The sequence below is a fragment of the Panicum virgatum genome, chromosome 4N (assembly GCF_016808335.1).
Source record: "Panicum virgatum strain AP13 chromosome 4N, P.virgatum_v5, whole genome shotgun sequence".
NCBI lineage: Eukaryota > Viridiplantae > Streptophyta > Magnoliopsida > Poales > Poaceae > Panicum > Panicum virgatum.
This window is the reverse complement of record NC_053148.1, coordinates 50042221-50060512: the sequence shown is the minus strand read 5'-3', so window position 1 is coordinate 50060512 and position 18292 is coordinate 50042221. Positions and strand designations below refer to the sequence as shown.

The 18292-nt window shown below is 45.6% G+C and overlaps 2 protein-coding genes, 1 non-coding gene and 1 pseudogene across 3 annotated transcripts; 1 reads left to right on the top strand and 3 right to left on the bottom strand.

Annotated features, from left to right (window-relative positions):
- Positions 1-3144: 3144 nt before the first annotated feature.
- Positions 3145-4251, bottom strand: LOC120671173. Its single transcript, XM_039951451.1, has 3 exons — positions 4118-4251; positions 3591-4021; positions 3145-3465 (listed from the first exon to the last, which is right to left on the bottom strand). Exons 2-3 carry the CDS (start codon positions 3954-3956, stop codon positions 3280-3282), a joined length of 552 nt encoding a protein of 183 aa, XP_039807385.1. The 5' UTR covers positions 3957-4021; positions 4118-4251; the 3' UTR covers positions 3145-3279.
- Positions 4252-6623: 2372 nt separating this feature from the next.
- TRNAT-CGU lies at positions 6624-6695 on the bottom strand. The gene has a single exon. It is a non-coding gene; the product is annotated as a tRNA-Thr (tRNA).
- A 2859-nt stretch (positions 6696-9554) lies between these two features.
- Positions 9555-11366, bottom strand: LOC120668906 (DNA-binding protein MNB1B-like). The gene is made up of 8 exons (XM_039948709.1): positions 11217-11366; positions 11080-11132; positions 10824-10934; positions 10689-10746; positions 10505-10549; positions 10320-10400; positions 10119-10229; positions 9555-9884 (listed from the first exon to the last, which is right to left on the bottom strand). The coding sequence occupies exons 2-8, from the start codon at positions 11121-11123 to the stop codon at positions 9864-9866; spliced, it is 471 nt and encodes a 156-aa protein (XP_039804643.1). The 5' UTR covers positions 11124-11132; positions 11217-11366; the 3' UTR covers positions 9555-9863.
- A 1261-nt stretch (positions 11367-12627) lies between these two features.
- Positions 12628-17794, top strand: LOC120668905 (annotated as a pseudogene).
- Positions 17795-18292: the final 498 nt, after the last annotated feature.

Below are 18292 nucleotides of genomic sequence, written 5' to 3'. Positions count from 1 at the left end.
TCAAGCTGTGCTCTGCGTCTTGCGTTGATGATGTCCCGTGCGTCCATAATGGAATCGGCTACCTCTTCCCTGTTGTTCCCACGGTTGTTGTTGTTGCGGTTTGGCCGAGGGTCAGGAGCTTGATTTGCTTGTGGTTGGCCACCTCTGGGGCGGTGACTACTCGCAGCTTCCTGATCCTCTAGGTTTCTTCAATTTTGCCGTTCTTGCTGCTGCTGGCGCTGGTGGCCTCCGGGGGTACGGCTTGCTTGCGGTATTGCTATTGCGGTAGCCTTTGATCGCGTACCGTGAAGTGAGGACAGGGGGTTCTGTCTCTCGAGTTGTTCAACAGTGTTTTTGGTAAGATTTATGACTCGTTCCAACTCGGGATTCTGGGGTATTGTCATGACTCGCAGGGTTGCTTCTGTCATTGCGGCGATTGGTGTTCTGAAGATGGGATCCACAGCATTGTTGAATTCGTTGTTGAGGTTGCGTGGCGGGAGATGAGCACGTTCGGCCGCACGAGTCCTGCGCACTTCTTTGCGTTGATTCCTTTCCCTACGGGATGTACGAGTGACTTCGTCTTCATCAGCTGGAGCGTCTTGGGTCAGGTTGTCTGCTGAGATCTGATCCAAATCTTCGTTTGGATCATGGTGGCTTGGAGCACCTCCGGGCTGGATGATTACCGGAACCAAACGCTCGTGAGAGAAGCTTTCCAGGTCTGATTCGTAATCAGCTAGGACAGTTCCACCGGAGCCAGTTTCCCTCTCGGTTTCGAGGGGAGTACCGTGTTGAAACGAGAGATCATCAATGCTGGCGACTTCTCGCAGGTTGTCGAGTAGTTCTGCGAGAGTATGATCTCGACATGATTTGAGTTGCATCTTAGCCAGCGCATTGGTGATGAAATCCAGGCTGTCTTGAGATGACTCGACTGGATCTGGATAGACGTCAAAAATGAGTGCCTCCCGGCTAGCGGTGGCTGATTGGTTTTCGATGTGAAGTAGGCGATCCAAGCTATTTTCATAGGAGGATCTAATCATCTGTTTGTAAACAGACGATGAATTGCACAAACCAAAGACAGGTTGCGCAATAAGAGTCCCAATCCGAGTAAATTTCGGTTTGAGATCAATCTGGGTCCGAGTAGAACTCGAGTTGATTTCGAGTTTTGACTCGATCTCCTTGGCAAGGTCGGGAAGCAACATAATGCCGCGATCATGAGATCTGGTGAGCTTGTTGGAGTCTTCCGGCGTGGAGCTCTTCGGCGTGGGAGAGTTGGTTAAGTGGCTATCAAAGCCACTTGAACCATTGGCGACGCAGACCCACGAGCCGAAGATGAAGGTGACGCCTCTGGGAGGCGTCATGGTGCTGAAAGCGAAAGTGGCCATCGAACTCGCCGATGAACTCGCCGAGTCCCCTACCTGGCGCGCCAGCTGTCGGTGTTTACCACCAAGCCTGCTCAGGGATACCCTTAGCAGTAGGGTTTGTAGGTAGGGATCGACGGCTCTGGAACTCGATGGTGAAAGGAACACGAAGATTTAGACAAGTTCGGGATGCAAGTTGCGTAATACACTACGTTCTGTGTGGTGGTTTGTATTGCTTTAGGTGTAGATGATTGTTTTGAGGGGGTTCCTGCCCGCCCTTATATATCCGGGGGGACATGATTACGTGGAAAGTCCTAGTCGAGTACAGTTGGAGTCCTACTACAACACGATCGGGTAGTTTCCTTATACTGCAGCTAGTTCTACGCCTATTCGGGTAGTTACAAAAAGAGCTAAGGTACATCCATGAGCTATCTCTTACTCTAGAACATTCTATGCCTATAATTAGTCCCGCTGCCCCGGGTCTGACACCTTCCAATCCCTAACCTTCCACAACCCTATCCATTCAGCCCCTACAAAGCACCTTAATGAGGGGAACAAAGGTTATTAGCTATTAAAGATGCTTATTATAAGCCCATACAATCAAACACCTATTTGGGCTTATTATATAATAAGCCCTCAAATAACCTAACAGGTCCAGAATCGTGTAGTCAGCGTTTCGCGAGCGGTGAGTCGTATCGTATCCCCCTATCTCTGCTCGCCTGCGCTGCATCAGCGCATCGGCTTGGCGGTTGGTGCTCGATGACTCCCCCACTCAGTCACTCTAGCGACCGGCGGGCAGCACCAGCACCTTGCACCCTCACCTCCATCGGCCATCGCTCACGCGCTACGATTTACATTCGATAGGCGGTTGCACTAGAGAGCAAGTGGAGCTCCGAGTTGTGGGGGCCGCGCGGCTGGGCGCAGGCTGCGTGGCGGCCCGGCGGCGAGCTCGCGTATTTTTTCATTTTTGATGGACAAAACTTTTCTAACTGAATTTTTTTTGTCTTGGATGCAAAAAAATGTTCTTTTATTTTTTTTATCAAAAAATTCTCTTTCAAGTTTTTTCTCATAAATTTCTCCATTCTCTCCAAATTGTTTCTTGATAAGTTTTTCCAAAAGTTTTTATCAGAAAATAAAAAAAAACTGTCAACCGTAAATTAGCTTGGCCTATAGATAGATAGATTATTAAATGGGAGTGAAACGCACACCTCCACCAGAAAAAAAAGGTTATTCCTGGCATAGACCTGCTCCCGGTCTGTACCTACTTTTTTCTTAGTTTTTGTTTGGTTTTTTAAGTCATCAAATGTTCATATGTCAATTTGAATGTTCGGATACCAACTTAATACAAAACTAATTGCATAAGTTACAATTAGGATTCTAGATGAATCTATTAAAATATAATTAATGCACGATTGCGAATGGTTAGTGTAGCAAGTAGTGGTTAAATTATGGACTAATTAGGTTTAACATATTCATTTCGTGATTAAATCACGACTTATGAAATTAGTTTTATGATAAATCTATGTTTAGTACTCTTAATTGGTGTTTAAAGATGCGATGTGACGGGATTTGTGACTTAAACTAAAAAAGTAAACGAGACCTATACTCCTTTTTCTTCAAGGAGAGGCTTCTATTTTTGTTCTGCTCAAATTGACGAGCAATAGAAAAAATGGTAAGATGCCCAAATTTAGCCCCAACTAAGAGTTAATGCGACAATATTTATTACGCTGTGTTCAAGAAGTAGGAGTAACGTTTCTACTGCGCTTATTGGAGTGTCAAACTCTCAGGTATGTTTTCTATTGAGGGATACTTGTCTTCAGTAAATACAAAAAAAAACTTATACATAATAAAGTGAGGAATTTCCAAGACATGCAACTTTTACATTGAAGCTGGAAATTTGCTGCTCAAGTCGCTTGTCAATGTAAGCATCTGCTTGGTTTTGTCAGATGAAAACCTCTATCAGAATGTCTTCAATCAGTTCATCGAAGATGGCACGTTCAATCTTCCTCCCAACAACATAGGCATCCTCGTGTAAAACCTCAGCCCATGCAGAATTCCGGATTTCATAGGCCACCATGCTATCTATTGTCTTCATTTCCTGCATTTGGGGGTTCCTTAGTGTTTGCACCTGAAATTTGAGAGAAACAGATAGGAGCTCTGGTTGATCAAAAAAGATAATAAAGAAACAACAACATGCATCGCACTATATATAGAACATGCAAGCATGTCCATTGTTCAGTCGAGATCACTGACCTGCTGCCACACATCATCTACCAGCCTCCTCCCTCTCGACGCACCAGTACTGTCAATGACCCATTGCCGCAGCGAGGAACCGGTTCTCGCACCCTGAACCAAGCTCAGCAGTGCTTCGTTGGCAAGGTCGAACAGCATCCTGTGATCCGTTGCGTTTCCTCCAGCGTCGCTGTACAAGCCAATGCCGCGGTAGTAGTAGATGTCCTCTACCTCCTCGAAGATGTCATCGCAGATCGGTCTCGCCATCGAGTCCACCCTGGCATTGGCCTTGTTGTCAAGTGACCCATCGTCAACGTATAAGCCAGCAGCAGCAAGGACCTCTCTGATGTAGGCCTTGTCAAGGCTGCAGGCTGTTTCAATAGTCATTTCTGGCCTGTATGACAATTCACTGGCAGGCGCCTCAAATTCTGACAGACATTTTGGGCTCAGTTCTGCAAAAGATTATTGAGTTCAAAAGCTATAATAAAGTTTTCAAACAAAATGTAGCATATATATATAACTGTCTGTTTGTGGTTTTAATGTCGTACCTGGCAAGGTGCAGCTGAAGTCGTTGTTGAAGAAATGGCGGCAACTGTGGCCTACAACCTCCAGTGGGGACACTGGGCTAGGAGGCAACTCGATGAGATTAGCCTAACAGCAAGCCAAAAGCAACAGAATTTCAATCAGTCCATTTTCTCTGGGTGAAACAGTGTCGCTGCTCCTACCAAGCAAAATATAATGATGACATTTACTTGCCTGTGCAACCTTGAACAGGTTGAAAGCTTCAGGAGGCGAAGGCGTCGTGCCAATAGCCATCTGAGGGTGGAGCTCCCCAAGATTCGTCTTTTTCGACCAATGCGTCCTCCTCCTGAACAGATTACTTCTAAGGCTGAAGCTGTGCCTCAGGCTTGAGACCGTCCCCCTGATGAAGCCCAAAGTAGCATTTCTCTTGCTTGCCATCGATGCAGCGCCTTCAGAAGCTATGTCGTCTGAAGAAGCTTCATGCGCGGCGCTCCTCACACTGCCATCCCCAAACAGCCTACCTATTGAGAAGCCCAACTCCGGTGCAGAGAAGGATCGGAATAGTGCCCGTGCTGGCGACACACGGTCATCCTTGTGCTTCATCAGGCACTCGCTCCTGAAACTTTGCTCGCCAAGGCCATTGATGCCTGACGGAGATACATCTGCCAACGACCTGACCCTTTCTCTACTTGCGATCGAGCAGGAGCTCAGTGATTCTTCATCGTCTTTATTCGGTGTTGACACTGTTTCGGTTATCGATGTGACACTCTTGAGCCTGTGAGCAAGGATGTTCCTCGCGACTATCCTGACATGCTCTGGAGATGCATTTTTTGTAGTAGCTTCCTTGCGCTTGCGGTCGCTTCTGAAACCGCGGAAGGACTCTGACCGGAAAAGTCTTTTACCATGGTCCTTGGCGACAGTTTGTTTGGCCTGCTTTGCCAAGTCGCGTGAGATTTGCGTTGCCTCAGTTCCCCAACAAGTTATCGTGTTGAGCTCAGTCGTAGCGTTCGCTTTGAGCTCTTTCTGAAGCATCTCCCTTACCTCCTGAAGAAACCTGCTCATGTTGCCATCCCTATTCACCTTTGGCAAACCAAACAACGGTTGCTGACCATCAGAAGTACTAGGCTTGAGGAGAAGTATCGGCGTCCGTGATCCCAACTCTTCAACAGTTGCCCTATGGTGATGTCCATCCTTGCCTGCCTCAAAATCTTCGGATTTTTCTGATGCTGCAGCACAGGGAGTAGCTCTCTTCAGTACTGTAATGGCCTTCTCTTCAGGCTTTGGTTCAGCTGCAACTGCAACCTTATTAGCTGCGCTCTCCGAATCACTTTGCTGCACAACATTTGCCTTGCTGTTTGCAAAACCGTATCTTGCCATCTTTTGCTTGCGCAGGTTCTCCTGCGCGATCATCTGGATGCACCAACTACTTTCCAGATCCTTGCTAGGAGGATTCCCAAACGCTGCAACAGTAGCTGAACAATCGGCCCAGTGCTTTGGATGTCTGCCATGCCTGGAAATCCTGCTTGATCTTCTGAAGCAGGTCCTCCTGGGGATGACGACGCTGGCGCGAGCGTGATCTTCCGGGCACCCTCGTCTTCTTCAGACAGTGCCTGGAGCCGGAATCTTCTCCTCCATTCCGGCTGCGGTACGAGTAGGACAGCAGGCTGCACTTGGCTTGCTTGAATGGCGCGGATCGAGGCGAGACGGCCATGATTTCTTGAGCTGTGGCAGGTGGTGGTTTGAGTCTGCTGCTGGTTGGCTGCGCTTGGACTTGTATGATTGGTGCAGGCTTTGGTGGGATCGGGATGGCGTCGACGCCCATGAGACGAGCAATGACATTGGGCGGCTGGATGTGGATGGGTATGTCTCCGCATGTCACCTTCTCTGCAGCGCCCCTGCTGCTATCAAGATTGCTCCGTCTGGATGGCTTATTAGTATTACGACTCATCATCTGCATCTGCAATCTGCATGGTAGGGAAGAATGTCATGTACTGAAAGAATAAAAATACCCTGTAAATTCGTTTCTAGTTAATACTACGTAGGGTTAGTATGGTGCCTTTACATTAAAAAGATGTCTGAATTCTCAGGTTGTACCATAGCAGGCGGACAATTTGAGTGATAATGAGATATCGATATCCAAAAAAAAAACGAAATGACTCGCATAGTAGAAAGACAAGGGAAGAGAGTGGTTTCAGTGCTAATCCAGGAACCAAGAACATGTATAAGGCGGCAGTGCAAGTGCTTGAATTGAGCAGGTGAGGAGAGAAGACAGGAACAGGATGAGAGAGACAAACCTTGAGGTCCGAGGGAGAAGCAGCAGACCTCTCCGCCTGCTTCTTTTCTGCCCATGGGATGGGAATTGCAGGAGGCAGGCACAGACAGACACAGCTCAAGGGATTTGATGAATTGTTGGCGTCACGTCGAAACGAAAACCAAACCAACAAGTGGGGGCCGCAGGACAGCACAGGTAGTCGCGCGCACGATTCAATCCAGGAACTCTGTAAGAATACCGAAATGGAAAAAAAATACAAAAGCCCCCGGCGAGGATCGAACTCGCGACCTTTCGCTTACGAAGCGAACGCACTACCACTATGCTACGGAGGCCGAGTTTGTTTGAGGTGATAATGGAAGTTATTTATCGTAAATATAAATCAACACAACAGAGTTTTTTTTTTTACACTAACACACAACAGAGTTACTCATACATGAAACGGAGCCTTGCGTTACTAGCCCATTTGTTTCAATATACGCAAAGCAGAGCAAAAACACCACCAGCATCTACGAAAGTCTAGATTGTATTATGATTTAAGGTTCCGTTGTTTCCAACAACACGCGGAAGATGCGAACCGTTGGTTTGCTTCTACTAGTTAACGAAAAACAGAAAAGAAAAGGAATGGCTGTTTTGTTTGTATTGTGAATTGGTGATGGCGATGAAAAGGATCGGAGGAGCAAGGAGCCAGCCGATGAGGGAGGGGAGATATCCCTGCTGCCTGAATCGGCATGCTCCCTAGCTAGCTAAGCTAGGGCCGGGTAAAGCAGCCTACCTACCTACGGGCGTAGTAGTAGTACGTAGCAGACGTCGCCATCACATTGGTTTCCGGCTGCAGTACCAGTGCCGTACCGACGGCGATCCATTTTTAATTTTTTGAAAATTAATCCATTTCATTTCGGAACCCAATCCCAACTCCCCCTGTTTAGTTGCATATGTAAAATTTTTAAAATTAAATCTTTTCATATTTGAAGTATTAAATATAGACTAATTACAAAACTAATTACAGAACTTGTCTGTAAACTACGAGACGAATCTAACGAGCATAATTAATCTATCATTAGAGCATGATTACAGTAGCAATTACTGTAGCGATTTAGTACCTAATCATGGTCCAATTAGGCTCATTAGATTCATCTCGTAATTTACAAGCAAACTATGCAATTAGTTTTTTATTTTATTTAGATTTAATACTCCATACATACAAGATTCATCTTTGATGTAATAGTTTTGGAATTTTGAATTTTACAATTAAACAAGGCCCTGACCGTTGGTTCTAGCCGCCGTCGCGTCGCCGTGGGTGGTGGCTCGCTGCCTGCCTGCTCTGCTGTGCTGCTGCTGTCAATTTTCAACAGTGCATCACATCTGCTGCATCTCGCCCTCCCTAAGAGCAAGCATTACGGCCGGCGAAATCCAACGTGTATGAGAGAGAAAACATGAGAGAGAAGAGAACCGGCGTTTCGCGACACGCCGGCACTGTAGCGGGCGAAATGCACTGTAGCAGGTGTTCTCCCAGTTGAAAACGTCCACGTTGCTGCTGGGCATTCAATATCGGTGGCGCGCTGGTCGAAGCCGGATGACATGGCGTCCTCCCCGCCCGCAGCAGGCGAAATCCATAAGACTTGCTCTAACGGTAACGAGGCAGGCCTGCATCTGCTGCTCTCGCCTCGTTGATTGTTCTGCATCACATAAGAGCAGGTATTATGGTCGGCGTGGAGGTGGCTGAATCCGACGTGAAGTAGGAGAGAGACTGCGAGCGGGCGGTTCGGTAAACGCCCGCTGCGGCCGGCTGAGACGCGCGCAGACGCGCTGTGGCTTCCTTCTATTGGCTGACGGTGCTGCTGCAGCATTTAATCGCAGCCTCGTGCGCGCCTCCCCGCGCGCTTGCAGCCGGCCACGGGCTATATTTATAAAACTTGCTCTAAGGCACCAGCACCAAGAGAGACACATCATTAAAGTGAAACACAAAAAAGCCGTAAACGCAAAAAAAAGAGAAAAGGAAAAAAGCCGTAAACGTATTAAAGTGAAAAGGAATCTTACTAATTTGAAGTACTAAATGAAGTCTATTTACAAAACTTTTTGCATGGATGGCCTGTAAATCGCGAGACGATTCTAATGAGGCTACTTAATCCATGATTTGCAACAGTGATGCTACAGTAACCATCTGCTAATTATTAATTAATCATGGATTAATTAGCATCATTAGATTCGTCTCGCGATTTACAACCCATCTATGCAAAAAGTTTTGCAAATAGACTTCATTTAATACTTCAAATGCCATGTTTACATCTTGACACATTTTTGCAAAATGAACTAAACACACCCTTAACTTTTTTTCCCCTCGTCATTCATGTATGATTGTGATTGATGGTAGAGTACTCCAGTATGTATGATTGTGATTGATGGTAGAGTAGCAGCAGCACGTGCACATGAATCCATATCAAGGTCACTGCCGAGCCGATACGTATCCGTTTCTTTTCCAGACAATGGAAATAATAAATGTCTGAGTCGAGTACGTACATTGTTGGAGTTGGAGTATACACTTGCGCTACTGCAGTGGTCACGCATACGTACAGCATGAGTATATACCATCAACTTTCAATAAACCATGATTTGCTGCCCTCTTATCTATGGTTAACATGATCGATATTCAGGCTATTCGCTAAGCTAGGTACCAAGTTACTATGATTTATTTGGTCCTTTATCAAGTCCACTACTACCAACCATCCAAAATCATGTTGGTTCTAAGACAAGAGTCCACTACTACTCAACATCAGCTGAATGACTAACCACATCACAACCATTCCATTCTCTGTGCGACCAACCCGTCCATACAAAGGGCGACCACAATCCGTCCCGTTCCAAACAGGGTAACCAACCACCACTGCAAGTCAACAGCACACCAATCATTTGCCACCTCCATTCCATTCAGTATTTCCTTCACAAAGATTCAAAATATAGTGTAGCGCCAACCATCCTGTGCACTCATTCATGTACAAAGAATGTAGGGTATCACCAAAACGGCAATTGGACACACAACCGCAACTTTGCAAAGCATCGGCACCAAATTACCAGCCAACAAAAGCAGGTGCTCTCAGGGTAGGTACATGGTATCATGCACAGCGCTCCTAGTCAAAGCAATCATCAGGCAACAACACCAAGACAATGTAAAAATAACACCCAACGATAGGATATGCACGAGAACAAGGATTACTTAATCTAACATTACCCAAACTGATATTATCACAATGTTAGCCGATGACAATGGAAACAGTAATCTAGGTACAAGCGGGTATTGCCGGTGTGCCCACCGCGCAAACACTAGCCCGCCGGCGGCGCCAACAAGGAGCGATATCCGTTATAGGACAGACAAAAGTAAAACATCACGATGTGAAGTGAAACTGAATAATTCTAGTACACTGGATAGGCTCCTTTTAAATCCCGCCACTAGGCCTTTGCATTCGCCACTCCATTGTTCCATGGAGCATCAGCTTGACCTGAGCTTACTCGTCATCGTCTTCATCCTGCAAACACAGAACCATGCAATGGTTTTAAGCCTTCATCATGCGAACAAGGCATGCTTGTACTTGGATTAACAGCTACCAAAGAGAGTTTCTACTAGTCTGATCATTTAATCAAATAGTATCTATAGAAGCCACTTATATCTAAGACACGTGCAAGTAAAGTCTTGGATGAACAAAACGAAAGCAGTATAGATTATAGAAACTTGCTAGGCAGCATCAATGACAGAGGTATACCTCCTCACTACCCTCTTCATCATCCTCGTCGTTTACCTCAGACTTTGACTTGTCAGACTCCTCTTCTTCCTCCTCTTCCTCCTTGGCAGGAGCCTTCTTGGCAGCAGTGCTCTGACCAAGCCAAAGGCATGATTGGTTAGTACTGAATAATGAAAAGCAGGAACAAGAGTACAAGCCAAGCGGAATCTGTATTATTTCTACCTCGCCCTTGTTGTAGGCAGCAATAGCCTTGTTGTACTCAAGCTTGAGTTTATTAGCCTTGGCTACATAAGGAGCCTTGTCCTGCAGCAATCCGCAACGAAAATGTAAGAATCATCACAGGTTCGGTTCGGTTTGGTCAAACCTAATCGCAGCAACTAGTTGCCGGTTAATGTAATGAAGCTTACCGCATCGGTCAGGGATTTCCACCTGTCACCGGCAGCTTTCCCCACCTGAAAAAAGTTCCACCACGAGGAGTATATAGGAAAAATAATTAATCACGAGGTCAAAGTTGCTATTATGTGTCAATTTTTTAAAGAAAAAAAAGATGTCCGCTTAAAGGAGAGCGAGTTGGTATTTTTAGAAACTTACCGCAGCAACAGACTTGTTTTTCGGGTTCTTCTCCTTGAACTCCTTGCGGAATTCCTCCCTAACCAAAAATAGATCAAACCACCACCCCAGAAAAAAAAACTAAGCAACTAGGATCAGATCAATCTTCTCTCTCACATGAAGACGAAGAAGGCGCTGGGCGCTCTCTTGGGCTTGTTGGGGTCCTTGCCGGCCTTTCCCTTCCTGCCCTTGGCCGGCTTCTCCGCCCCCTTACTCTTCACCGCCAACCTGAACGAAGCAACGAGGAGAACCGAGAAAAAAAAAAAGTCAAAAGCACGTCGCAACGCGTAGAAATCGAACTGTTTCGGTGGCCGCGGAACAGATCTGCCCGAAGACGATCGAAAAAACAAGGGAGAGGCGTCGTGATTCTTACTTGGCATCGGCCTTGGCGGCGCCCTTGGATTTGGCCCCCTTCATGGCGGATTCCTGCGGAGACAACCGAGGAAGCGGTCAGATCCGTTCCAATCGGGCGGAGCGGCGGCGAATTGGGAGCGGGGCGGGTCGGCTCACCTGGACGGGAGGCGGCGCGGAGAGGGGAGGGCAAGCCTGGCCTTGGGAGGGGAAAGGGAGGAGGAGACAGAGAGAGGCGGGCGCCGAGGGCAGGGGATAAGAAGGAGGCGCGCCCCCGGGGGCATATCTGCGATTCCTCCCCGCCTCCAGGGGCCCCAAGCCAACTCCTAATTTGAATTTTCGTACCGACGCCCGAGTTTTGTCACCCGGGCGGATCCACCCCACCACGACGCGCGGGGGCCGGGCTGCGGTGGGCCCCGCCTGTCATCCTGTTCTCCGCGGCGCGGATTAGGGCTCCCGGCGGGCGCGTGCAAGTGGTGGAGGGGGTATTCGCGGTTGCTCCGAACGCGGGGGTTGTTTCCGCGAAACCGGCGGCGGCAGGGGCTTGGGCGGGATTTTGGAAAATTTCGGCCCGCGTTGGAGTTGATATCCTCCCGCAGCGGATGTGCATGTGCCGCGCGGATCCTGTTCTCCGCCACGTCACCGATCCGCGGGAGGGCGCCTGGTTGGCTGCAGTGGAGCGCGGGGGGCAGGCAGCGCCTTGTGCTTCTCGCTGTGCTTTCTGCGACGCAAACCCTGGCCTGGTTTGCGGTTTGCCATTGCGTTTCGGGAGTTTGAAATCTCTCTCTCTGGGTTTTGCTGAGAGCCTCCACCTCCAGCTGCTGCTGCTGCTGCTTTGATCTGATCTGCGATTAGCTGTGTGTTTGTTTCCCTTCGACTCTTTTGCTGCTAAACCATTTGTTGCGTCATTTTTTCACCAACAGTGCACGCGCATTGTCCACTGCGATAATGTGGCACTGCCTGCTGATTACAAGAGTGCTGTTGCAGTATGGAATGACCCTCCTTTTACCTATAGCTGCAAAAAGGTCGTGTTAGCTACAAGTAGAAAAAAGTCTATGGCCGTGTTTGGTTCTTTTTCACGTTTTTACTGTAGCACTTTTGACCAAAAATTTAAACTATCAAACGAAGTCTAATTACAAAACCACCTCCACAACCCCCCGTGTAAATCTCGAGATGAATCTAATGAGGCCTTTGACCGCGCGATTAGAGGATGGTTACTGTAGCGTCACTGTAGCAAATCATCAATTAATTACAACAATTAGATTCGTCTCGAAAAGTTACACCCGTCCCTAAAAAGATTTTGCAAATAGACTTCATTTAGTACTCCATGCGTACGAGATTCTCTTCTCGAAAAACGTGCGCGAAAAATTTTTCATCTAACCAAACACGGCCCAGATGTGTGTTTGCGCGTCAGATACGTGTCGGACACTACGTGGAGTATCGGGAAAAAAGAAAATCGTGAATAAATCGATACGTGGGCTGGACACATAATTGGACTTTTTTTGGGACCCGGCCCAGCCCACGAAGCACTTCAGCCTGACCTCACGGCCACGCCCCCGCACAGAAGCACTCTCGCACTCGACGGACGCACGCAGGCGCCACCCACCCTGAACCAGGCCTCCGCACGAGCGCCGCGACTCGCCGTCGCCGGCGACGAGCCGCCGCCCGCCGGAAAGGAGGAGTGCCGGCTGCAATCTCCAGTAAGTTTCCCCTTTCCCATTCTCGTCGTCCTCTCTGATTTCCTCCTCCCCGTTCCCGATGGCCCGATCTATAGACCTGAGAGACCTGTTCTTGCTTTTCTTCTGACTTCTGTAGATGGCTACATCTAGCAATACTAGTGCTACTGCTGGAGGTGCTGGTGGTAGTGTAGGATCTGCATCCACGATTGATGGCTCCACTGTGGGCTCATGTTAACATTATAGACAAGCCTAAAACAGGAGGAGAATGAAGCACATGGTTGAGGATGTACAAGCATAAACCATGAAGCATTCAACTGCAAGCTGTCCTTAATAAATTATAGTAATTTCCTAGATTGGCCTATGTTTATTGTGTACTGATTGCTATGTGCCTGTGTTGAACTTCGATTTCTTGTTGTTGTGAACTTTGGTATGCATTTTTCTTTCTTTATTTTTTTTAAGAATTCTGAAACGTATCTACGTATTGGAGTTATTTGGGAAACTGCCGTATTGGCATATCCATATCAGCCTCGATACTGATACGCGTATCCGTATCCATGTAACTTAGACATCAGGTGATGTCTTGCTTTGCTGAGCTAACTTTCTCGGTTCTCCTTGTCGCAGCGAGATGTCCGAGTACCAAAATGTCATTGGGGGGAGGCTGAAGCTGAAGGGGAAAGCTTTGGATGTCAAGGAAGGTGGAGTCAAGAAAAAGAAGAAGAAGCAGCAGCACCGTAAGGAGTTGTCTCAGATTGGGCATGATGAACTTCATGAAGGTTTGGCTCATTTACACTGGCTTCTGAACCTAAGCAAACTATTCAAATTTCTGTGAACAACTGAACGTGTTAATGAGCACTATTGTGTATTCTAGTGATGACCGGTTAATTGGAGTAGTTTAGGTCATCAGACGATCTTCTTTTAACCCATATTTGTACAACAACAAATCCTTTATCCCAAGCAAGTTGGGTTAGGCTTGAGATGAAACCCTAAGAACCAAATCACAAGAACAAACCAACCAACCAAACGGAATAAGGAAAAGAAATATTTTTTTACATCAATTGTGTGCTGAAAGCTAGTGATGTTTGCTTGTATCCTTTATCATGCCCTCTGTTTTGTCTCTTTTGTTGTGCCTCACAAGTCACAAGTAAACAATGTGAAACTTGAGAAAAAAATGTTTTGAGAACCACCCTATCACTAAATTTCTGGGAAAATACAAGTAACGACCCAACCAAACCACAAAGCTAGCCCTAATGTTTCATGTGGTGTATTGTAGTCTGAATAAGTTTTCGATGGTACTTAGTAAACCTGTGAATATAGCACTAAAAGCTGGTACACCCAGTTTGTGCTGCTAAACTTTCAGAACACTTTTATGGATACCTTTTGATGTTTTTGAAAAGTAAAAACAAAGGTGACTGGGTACGATATTTCAAGAGATTGATGCCTTTTCTGTCTGGGTCTGTTTTTTTTCAACTAGATATATTTATGAATGCTTGTTGGCTTGTTGCAGGTGGACTGATTTCTTCATCAATGGATAAAACCAAGGGGTCACCATGTCAACAAGGTTACCTTGAAAGTTCTCAAGCTGGTAAAATGATGAGACATTCGATCCCAAACCTTCCAGAGGTATGTCAGTTATCGGCATAAGATTCTGAGAGGGAGATTTAGATGGCAAGCCTACTGTCATTAACCATATTATATTATTAATTGTCATTGAAATTCCCATGTGTTATATTACTTTCCCATTTAGCAAACCTTGTGCAATCAGAGGTGGATTACCCATGTGCTTGTGTTTGTTCTAACCCCTCTCGTCTAAGTAACAATTGAGTTCCCATGGCTGTACATGCAGGACATCTGGCGTCATATACATTCCCTTGTGCCACAGCGTGATGCAGCTCGTGCTTCTTGCGTGTCTCGTGCGTTTCTACATTCCTGGAGATGTCGTCCTAACTTCATCTTGAATCGGGATACCCTTCAGTCGAAAGCACATGTGTCTGGAGTGAATTTCAGCCATACACTTGACTGCATTCTGAGAAGGCACTCTGGTGTTGGTGTGAAGACTTTGCAGCTTGTATTAGATGATATTGCCAATAATGGCGATCTTGACAGTTGGCTTCAGGTTGCTGTTGCACCAGGGATTGAAGAATTAATACTTATGCCAATATCTGGGATGATAAAGTACAACTTCCCGTGTTCACTTTTATCGGAAGGGATAAGAAACTCAATCCGGCTTCTTACACTTGGCTATTGTGCCTTTCGTCCCACACTTGAACTTGGCCCCTTAAGAAGCCTGACAAGTTTATGTTTGGATACTGTCGGTATTACGGGGTATGAGTTGGAGTGCTTTTTTTTTCCCATTCTCGTGCTTTAGAGCGGCTGGTGCTCATGGATTGCCAGGAAATAATTTGTCTAAAGATACCATGTGAGTTGCAGCAACTCAGCAGCCTCACGGTTTGTGGATGCTGGAGGCTAAAGGTGATAGGAAGCATAGCTCCGGATCTCTCCAATTTAGCCATCACTGGGAAGGTATAACTCTCTGGAGAAATATTGCAAATGAAACACTTAAGCATGTTCTTTGGAAATGTGGTCTGTTATGCTCGCTCTGAGCTGCCGTCAATTTTGCCAAATCTTGAGACTCTTGACTTAACTTCTGATGATGAGGTATATACTAAAACTTTAGGTCTTATAGAGTTGATATATGCCTAGGACAATACTTCTAATTTTTAAATCTAAACCATGCCATATTTTTTGAACAGGATGTCCATACACCAATGTTGCCTACCAAGTTCATGTACCTCAAGCAACTGACCATTTCAATTACATCAGGATTGACCTTTTCCCCATCCTATGATTATTTTTCTCTGGTTTCTTTCCTTGACGCATCTCCTTCATTAGAGACTTTGGTCTTAGATGTAAGGCTCTCATTGATTATGTCCTGCATAGATATGTAGTAATTGTTGGATACATAAATTCAGGTTCCTTTTATTCTTCAGGTAACTCAGGAACATATGGGGCATGCATCAGTTTTTGAAGATTCCTCAAGTTTGAGGCAGATTAATGAACACAACTATTGCTGCCTCAAGAGTGTGAAGATCTCAGGGTTTACCTCTGCAAAAGCTTGGTTGAGCTAACATGTCACGTCCTCAAGAACGCAGTGTCACTTGAGCCTGTTACATTGGACACCCTTTATGGTTGGTGGTGTTCTGAAGAAAATCGTGCAAGTTGCTTCCCTATGGGCAATGGTATTCTGAGGGAAGCCCCAAGAGCACTTGAGGCTGTCAGAAAACACATTACAAACAAAGTTCCAGCCACTGCTAAGTTTTCTGTTGTAGAACCTTGCAGACGATGCCATAAAGTTGCACGTTCGTAGCAGGTATCATAGCAAGAAGGCAGTTTTCAAGCTGCTTCCTGGTTCGTCCTCTTTCATTGCTTCTATATATTTGCTTCCATGTTTGTTTAAATCAGTCTCTATTGGAAGCACATCATCATTATGTTTGTGAGTTCGTTGTGTTGTCGTTAGGGTTCCAGGTTGAGTCGGGAATGAGTTGATCCAGCACCTCAGTTTGGATAATGATTGTGCTACTTTTTTTAAGAGAGCCCAGATTTGTCCGATAATGATTGTAGCAAGTTCTAGCCACAAGCATGTCAGTGCTTTACTTGAGTTTTTATAATTCAGTCTCCAGATCGCACTTTCGAGGCAGGGTGATGAGATGAATTGCTTGTTTAGAATGGTTTGGTGTGGAAGCAGGAACATTGGATTGATCATAGCTAGGATTGATTGTGCTGGTTGGCTTCCTGGCTATATATGCTTTTGAAATAGAAGGAAGTCGCTTCTAGATATTGTGTGCAGCTTGCAAATATACTTTGAAATTCTTTAATAGAGAGTATGCAAGAAGCAGCTCATGTTTACTAGAATCATCTGTAGAATATGTATTCAATCAGGCTTCAACAATGGTGCCTGCATTGTTCTGTGATAATATGATTTAGAAGGAAAGTACTGATTAAAGTATTAAACCAAATTAGGAGAATGTTGTGCAGAAAATATATACATTTGAATTTATGAAAAGAGGGGGGGAATATAAGTGTTTGTTTCTTCCCATGGGGAAACCAATAGTTTTTTTTATGGAAGTCTTTTTCCAGCACTGAAAAGTCAATGAAGGTCTAGGTACTCGTGTCACCTGATTTCTCTTGGTGTATGTCGTCTTTCTGATTTCTGCCTTTCTCTATGCAACCTGGAAGCTTTTATTCTACTTGTGTTGTCGATCTGTTTGCTTGTTTAATTATCATAAGGGAGAAATAGCTTGGTGTCATGGTGTGTTTGTGGGTGCGGGAGTGGGGAGGGGCGGGAGGGAGCATTTTATATTGCAACTTGAATTTGGTGAAGTAACAAGGGCCAGTAGAAGACCGGATTCAAAACATTATTGTGGTTTAATCCTTGATTTTCTAGTTTTTTTACTGTGACCAAGTTTAATCTTTCTTTGTTCAGATTGTTGCGATTCTTTTTATTATCATTATTAAGCAGCTATGTTTTGAGTCCAGGATAAGCTTGCTGATTTTTAGGGAATGAAGAAGTAATCTCATTTACCAGTTGACTTGTATCCATTTCAACATAACTGATTTTTGGTTGTCCGTCTTGTTCTTGTGTAGAGCACATGTGATCTAGGAAGCAGGGATTCAACGTGATGTTGCTGCAGGCAGTTATCTGACAAAGAAGAAAGTTTTATCTAGTGAGCAGAATGGGATGCTAGATTGTGAACATAAAATGTAGAATGAGATGAAGACTAGACTGTTTCAAGGGATGTAAGTTTATGTGTTGCTTGGTAGACGTTGTCGATAATTGTCGATTGTTTAGGTCAGTTTCCTAAGAAAATTATCTCTCTGGTCTGGAATATATATAAGTGTTTGAAGTGTTAATTGAAGGAAGGTTTTGCCCTGCACGCATGTAAAATAATGTAATGATGCGTCGAACTACAACTTACTATGGGCCATGATACTGATAAACAAGGAAAGGGATGTAATTTAGGCAGATTGCAGCAAGAAGGTAAGGATGGAGTGTGGAATCAATACAATGAGTTTATTATTAAGACAATAGTACTATTATAGTATAATACTTTTTTTAGATCAAAGAACTTTAGCCATTGGCTTATTACAAAACAATCTTATATATAAGAAGAAAATGCCCTATATAGTACCGAGGGAGGGAGCCTCGGTAGCCTAAAATCTTGGTACTAGTTGTGGTTGAGGGTGTGTGTTGACTTGCGGAGCTTGGTAACCCGCTTTAGCAGCTCCTTGGCGTCTCTCACGATCCAGTTTAAGGGTGCTTTAGCAGCTCCTTAGCGTCTCTCACGATCCAGTTCAAGGGTTGGTTTGCTGGTGCGTTGATGTGATGTAATATGTCGTTGCAGAGGGGGATGGCCTCGATCGTCATGAAGCTGCTGCCCACCTGATTGGCACACTGCCGAAGTTGCTGCTCACAGTCTCGTATCCAAGCAAGATTACCCGTGTTGTCATGGGGGTTCTCCACACGAGCGGGGAACGCGGAAAGGCTCAGCATACCCAACA

Bases quoted from the DNA above. Each gene is read 5' to 3' on its own strand.
- LOC120671173 (XM_039951451.1), bottom strand. From the start codon at position 3,956: ATGACTATTGAAACAGCCTGCAGCCTTGACAAGGCCTACATCAGAGAG. The intron at 3,466-3,590 runs GTCAGTGATCTC...CTCAAATTTCAG, and splicing joins TAGATGATGTGTGGCAGCAG to GTGCAAACACTAAGGAACCC.
- LOC120668906 (XM_039948709.1), bottom strand. From the start codon at position 11,123: ATGAAGGGGGCCAAATCCAAGGGCGCCGCCAAGGCCGATGCCAA. The intron at 10,935-11,079 runs GTAAGAATCACG...TGCTTCGTTCAG, and splicing joins GCCGCCAAGGCCGATGCCAA to GTTGGCGGTGAAGAGTAAGG. The intron at 10,550-10,688 runs GTAAGTTTCTAA...AACTTTTTTCAG, and splicing joins AAAACAAGTCTGTTGCTGCG to GTGGGGAAAGCTGCCGGTGA.